Source organism: Brachyistius frenatus, unplaced genomic scaffold (genome assembly GCF_029030835.1).
Source record: "Brachyistius frenatus isolate BFR_SWC_R1_liver_20210118 unplaced genomic scaffold, ASM2903083v1 Contig_354, whole genome shotgun sequence".
NCBI classification, from domain to species: Eukaryota; Metazoa; Chordata; class Actinopteri; family Embiotocidae; genus Brachyistius; species Brachyistius frenatus.
The window spans coordinates 167,203-173,246 of NW_027210953.1; the positions used below are offsets into that span (position 1 = coordinate 167,203).

Consider the following 6,044-nt stretch of genomic DNA (forward strand, 5'->3'; position numbering starts at 1 on the left):
GCGCTAACTTTAGCGGTCTATGATTGGCCAATAATCCACCCTCATGTCGGATTAGCTCTGATCTGGAAGTGGGTTAATGCTGCAGGGTGTCAGGTGAGTCCCCGACCTTCGCCTCACAGGTCACCTGCCTGAAGCAGCAGTGGTGAGTCATGTGCGAACACTTCTCACCTACTGGCCTGCTAACTAAACAAAGCTCCTGAGTGCTCCTGAGCCAGCAGGTTCACGAGAATGAGACGGATGTATGGGAGGGACATGGGGCCATACCAACCTTGACCTTTGACCCCCATAATATAATTGTTTCATCGTTAGGACCAAGTGAACATTTGAGCCAAATTTGAAAAGAAAAAAAAAAAAAAAAAAAAAAACTCCTTCAAAGTGTTCCTGACATTTCTGTATTTAAAAAAAAAAAAAAAAAAAAAAATACTACAGTGGCCCTGAGAGGTCAAAACACGGCAGCTTGAGAAAGCACACGCGAACAAACAAGCATTATACCGGCTAATGTGATAAATAGACACTTTTAAACTCTGCATTCCTGGAAAAAGCTCAGTGTCAGTTTATTCACATTGCACATGAACATAGCATGGAGAAAAGATGAAAGAAACGCAACAGACGAAGAGTAGAGAAGTAGAAGAAGAAGTAAAATAAGCAGCAACAGGAGGACATAAAGGACCAGTAAGTCTCAAAAGGAGGGATGATATCGGCTCTGGCTGGTGTGACACCATCAAACTTCAGTTCAGTGTGACTTTAGTGTGAAGCATCTGTCCGCCCGCACTCTGATCGACCCGTCCCGTCTAAAAGCAGGTATCTGCAGGGAAGTAGAAACGGTAATCCTTTAAGAGGATCAGGTCTGAGATCCAGGGAGGAGGGACACAGGATCCACTAACTGCCCAGAGTAGCCTGCACATGGCGTTTCTGTCAGAGCGACCGGACGTGTGTCTGTTTTTATGCCTTTATGGAAACATGAGGAGCGATGGAGGCCGAAGCTGCCTGAGAGCGATGGAGTCATTTTCCACATGAGGCTGGAGGACGACTGAGAGGAGGAGGAGGAGGAGGAGGAGGAGGAGGAGTTGAGGTAAGCTGCAGGATCACAGGTTGGGGAGTTATCTCACGTAATTGTGTCACACACTTTTGGGTCAGTAATACTAGGTTACCGTTACCAAGCAGGGTAGAAAACCTTTAAAGGCACAACTTATTTTGGCCTGTTTTTATTCCTTATATAACTAAAATAAACGAACCACTTTAAAACCTGCATGTTTGGTCCTGATTGAGCTTTTATTTAGCAATTAGCATGATTTAAAACATTTAAAGTGTTTTTTATTGCACAGAATGTCAAATCTTATGTTTACAGTGACATTATCTGTGCGAAACAAATGGGTTAATAAACTGCCTGTAAAAGCAGTTTTAAATGTCATATGCACATTGTTTTACACAACAAATGGGACAGTTTAAGGGGTAAAACTTGAGCTTTTTGTGTCCAACACAAGTGAAATAAGCAGGTTTTAGTTTGTGTAAAAAAAAAACCGACTTCAATATAAGAATATTTTGTGTTAAAATAACTCCGTTTTTAATAAAGTTAATGCAAGTAATTAAACACGTGGTGACGCCTGACGAGATAAAGTGCTCAGCTGCCTCTGCGATTAAGTGTAACTCCACACTAAAGACCCGTAATCTCCTCATTAAAGTGACAATACAGCAATATGTTTACAGTAAATACACTTTATATTTATACTGACAGCTGGTGAAGTGAAAGATCTGATCTGTGGTGGTGACATCAGGTTGTTGGTTGTTGTTTTTTTTTTTTAACCCTGTATACAGACAGCCATGCCGGTGCTGGAGGTGATCTGCAGCCTGATTGGCTGGCTGTTCCTCTACCTGTTGTTCTGCTGCACCTTCAGCGGCCGGGGGCCCGAGTGGAACTGCCGCCTGGTCACGCTGTCCCACGGGGTCATCATAGTGCTGCTGACGGCCTACGTGGTCTTCGTGGACGGACCGTGGCCCTTCACGCATGCAGGTCAGTGGCGCAAAGACACAAAAATATCCTCATAAACCACTTACTTTTTTTTTTTTTTAAATTCACATCTGGAATCAGTCAGCCAGATGTTTCTCCAAATTCAAACACAATCCAGTAAGCGCTTTGACCGCGCTATAAATAAAGATTGTTGCTAATTTTAGCGACCGTCTTTCCTCACTGAGGATTTAACAAGATCAGTATCCGCTGAATCGGCACAAATGTTTCAGAAAGGCTCCTTTGATTGAATAAGGAGTGCAGCACTAAACCAGTTTGGTGGCTAAAAGAACACCAACAAGGAACGAGTGTTCGCCATCCACATCCAGTTAACCAATTAAGGAGCTTTAATCCTGAAGCAAGGAGACGGATGAATGAACGTAATCAATTAGTGAATCAATCACTGAAGCAAGCAGCTTGAATTGAAATGTTCATTTATGTCACTTTGAGCCACAAACACACCAAGCACATGGGATTATCTTCATTTTAACAAACCATTCAATTTGTATGAATCTTAGCAAATTTGCTTCACTTAATAATTTTTTTTTTAACTGAATCTTTTCTGAACTCATGAATCAACTAGAATGATCAACTCAGGGTTGGACCTATCGGTCAACGAGTCAAGTTGCACATTACATCCACATTACATCAAAGCGTTCCTGAGATATCACGGTCACAAGAATGGGACGGACGTGGGGTCCCAGTGACCTTTGACCTCCAACATCTTATCAGTTCATCCTTGAGTCCAAGTGAAAGTTTGTGCCAAATTTGAAGAAATTCCCACGAGGTGTTCCTGAGATAATACAATCACAACAAGGGGATGGACGGATGTGAAGTTACAATGACCTCGAGTCCAATTAAACGTTTGTGCCAAATGCGACTAAAAACGCTGACGGGGTTTCTGAGGTAACGCAGCCATGAGAATGGGATGGATGGATGGGAAAGACGAGACATTACAGTAACCTCGACCTCTGACCCCTAAAATCGAATCAGTTCATCTTCAGGACCGAGTGAACGTATGTGCCAAATGTGAGTAAATCCCCTACTGGCGTTCACGAGAATGGGACGGATGTAATGTCACAGTGAACTTGACCTCTGACCCTTAAAATAAAATCAGTTCATCTTCGGGACCAAGTGCACATTTGTGCTAAATTTGAAGAAATTCCTTTCAAGGAGTTCGTAAACAGACAAAACACAAAGTTAGCGACTCGCTGGGGGGGGGGGGGGGGGGGGGGGGGGGGGGGGGGGGGGGGGGGGGGGGGGGGGGGGGGGGGGGGGGGGGGGGGGGGGGGGGGGGGGGGGGGGGTGTGTGTGTGTGTGTGTGTGTGGTGAACGTAGAGGAGCGTTTACTCGGGAGTCGGTGGAGACCAAAACAGAGCAAAAAAGGAGAGTGAATATTCGACTTTAAGTCGGGTAGAGACAAACACAACTTTTAAGTGAATGCTAATTATGTACAGCAAGTGGCAACTGTTTACTAGCACGTTGGCCACATCCACTATTTAAAGTGATAAAATGGGAGTATTTCCAGCTTGCCTTGTTGACCCAAATAGCCGAATTAACAAACCAACTACCACTGATGTTAAAGGATGCATGATGCATGATTTCAGCTATAATCATTGGGAATTCCACATGTCCCCTCCCCCTCTCCCACCACCCACGTGTCTTTACCAGGTACGGACAACACGGAGCTGCAGACCTCGGCGCTGGCCGTCTGCCTCGGCTACTTCTTCTTCGACGTGGGCTGGTGCGTGCTGTACCGCACCGAGGGCCCCGTCATGCTGGCGCACCACGTGGCGAGCATCGCCGGCATCCTGCTGGCGCTGCTCATGGGCGTGTCGGGCTGCGAGACGTGCGGCGTGATCTTCGGCAGCGAGATCACCAACCCGCTGCTGCAGACGCGCTGGTTCCTGCGGCGGCTCGGCCTGTACGACAGCCTGCTGGGCGACGCCGTGGACCTGCTCTTCATCCTGCTCTTCGCCACGGTGCGCGTGGGCGTCGGCACGGTGATGTTTTACTGCGAGCTCACGTCTCCCAGGACCCGTCTGATCATGAAGCTGGGCGGCGCGGCCATGTACGGGCTGGCGTGGGTGTTCATGGTGGACATAGCCAGGTTCGGCTACAAGAAGAGTCGGGCTAAATACAAAAGGTGGACAGAGAACCACAAACTCAAAGCAGATAACGAGTAAAAAAAAAAAAACTGGATGGAGATTCAGAGAAGAGTTCTCACAAGGACGTTTATGACATTTATAAACACACGAGCTTCTACGGCTTTAACGGTGGTATGTAATAAATCATTACTACATATCGTCAGCGAGTAGTTTTATCAGCCAAATCAGGTTAGACGGTCGGCATTGTTGCTTCGTACCCTTTTCCACCAGATTTCACCTCATCTGGCCTCGGGTCACCAGACCTGAACTCGGGTCACCAGACCTGAACTCAGCGCGTGAATACGTGGGTCTGGTGTGACGGAGAGTTCGGGCCAAATTAGGAAAAAGAAAGAAAAAAAACAGGACGAGGAAGATTTCCTTTTGAGAAAATCTTTGTGGATTCTTCTCGAGAGTTGTCAAGAAGAAAGTTAAAATACTATTTAATTTAAAAAGGTCCGAGGAGCGTCGTTCCCGCTAGTGCTGCTTCAACTCTTTGTCATGCTTCCAACAAAAAAGTGTGTAACTCCAGAGTATAAATCAAGAAAGAATTCAATTTAGAAACTTTTTAAGTTCCTTTTTTTTTTTTTTTTTTTTTTTTTTTAAGGAAACAGAATTTAAAGCTTTTAATACCTGCAGATTCCTTGTAAAGGATGTTTGCTGTTAATCTGGGACTGTTCCTTTAATGCTACATCGAACCATCACTTCTCAAGTAAGATCCACTAAAATGAACCAAAATAAACTCAGATGAAATAACTTTTATCTTTCATTTTGCACAAAAAAAACAACAACATTGAGCTACTTGTGTGAGCAAAATACATTAACATGGTTAATAACAATACAATAACAATATTTAGACATTTAAAAAGAACATTTATACAACAGATTAATGCTGCTGAATACTTTACCCTCTGTTTAAGTACTTTGTGTTAAAACATTACATGATTTGCTCGGCGTGAAAACGGAAAGTAGAACCACAAACAAAACCTGTGATATGCAGTCGTTGTACATGATATGCCTTTACTTTGAAAGCAGTCCTTTTTTTTTTTTTTCTCTCCTCGGTGTTTTCCCTCCTCTGCAGGTTTTATTCTAAATAAATCAAAGCCACACGCCTGTGCAGTCGTGTGGCCGGTGAGTTTTTCTCAGTCCGTGCAGATGTGAGATAAACGAGTTTTTGTAGCCCGACAGGATAAACGTGCAACGCAAAGACTCGACTAGTGTTTCAGGATGGAAAAAAAAAAAAAAAAAAAAAAAAGGTCTGATGAGATTCGTAATTTTACAATAGAAATTCAATTTAAATCTTCACACTGTCTGAAAAGTTTGTTGTTTGGTGGGAAACGCTGTCGGCTGCATAAACATAAAAAAATCTGGCAAACATCTGCTTATATTTGAACTTTTCTACCTGAATGATGGCGATTCTGTTTTTGCCTTTTCATGTGTTAGCAGGATATCTTAAATTTGGGATGTCGTCGAGAGTAAATTCGATTTTTTTTTTTTTTGCACTGATCTGGCTCCAGGTTTTCCTCATTGGACCATTTTCTTTAGGATGCTCTATCGTGCTACATTGAGGTGCTACAGGAGGTTTAAAATCTGGGACTTTTCAGTCAGCTGTAGATGGCCGCTAAACAAACAGCAGCTAATGGAGGCTGCAGGTTTGGAAATGGCACATTTATTCTAAAGAGAATTTGTGAACAATCCTTGAAGTAAAAGAAAAAAAGATTTGTAGATTTTTAGTGGTTTCATTTCAGGCACTTTGAGGAAAAGATCACTGCCCTGAGAAATTTGCTGCGTATCCATATTTTTTGAGAGTGCGTTGATATAATGCAGATTATTCAGATCTTAATTATCTGAGCGGGGAAAAAAGTTTCAGAGTCGGGAATGTCTGAATATTAAAT

At 43.5% G+C, this 6,044-nt stretch overlaps 1 protein-coding gene across 1 annotated transcript; it reads left to right on the forward strand.

Moving 5' to 3' along the window:
* Nucleotides 1–1,821: 1,821 nt before the first annotated feature.
* Nucleotides 1,822–4,191, forward strand: tlcd5b (TLC domain containing 5b). The gene is made up of 2 exons (XM_069723975.1): nucleotides 1,822–2,011; nucleotides 3,677–4,191. Exons 1-2 carry the CDS (start codon nucleotides 1,822–1,824, stop codon nucleotides 4,189–4,191), a joined length of 705 nt encoding a protein of 234 aa, XP_069580076.1.
* Nucleotides 4,192–6,044: the final 1,853 nt, after the last annotated feature.

Excerpts from the sequence above, each read along its gene's own strand:
- tlcd5b (XM_069723975.1), top strand. The coding sequence starts at position 1,822 with ATGCCGGTGCTGGAGGTGATCTGCAGCCTGATTGGCTGGCTGTTCCTC. Across the intron at positions 2,012-3,676 it reads GTGGCCCTTCACGCATGCAG|GTACGGACAACACGGAGCTG; the intron begins GTCAGTGGCGCA and ends TGTCTTTACCAG.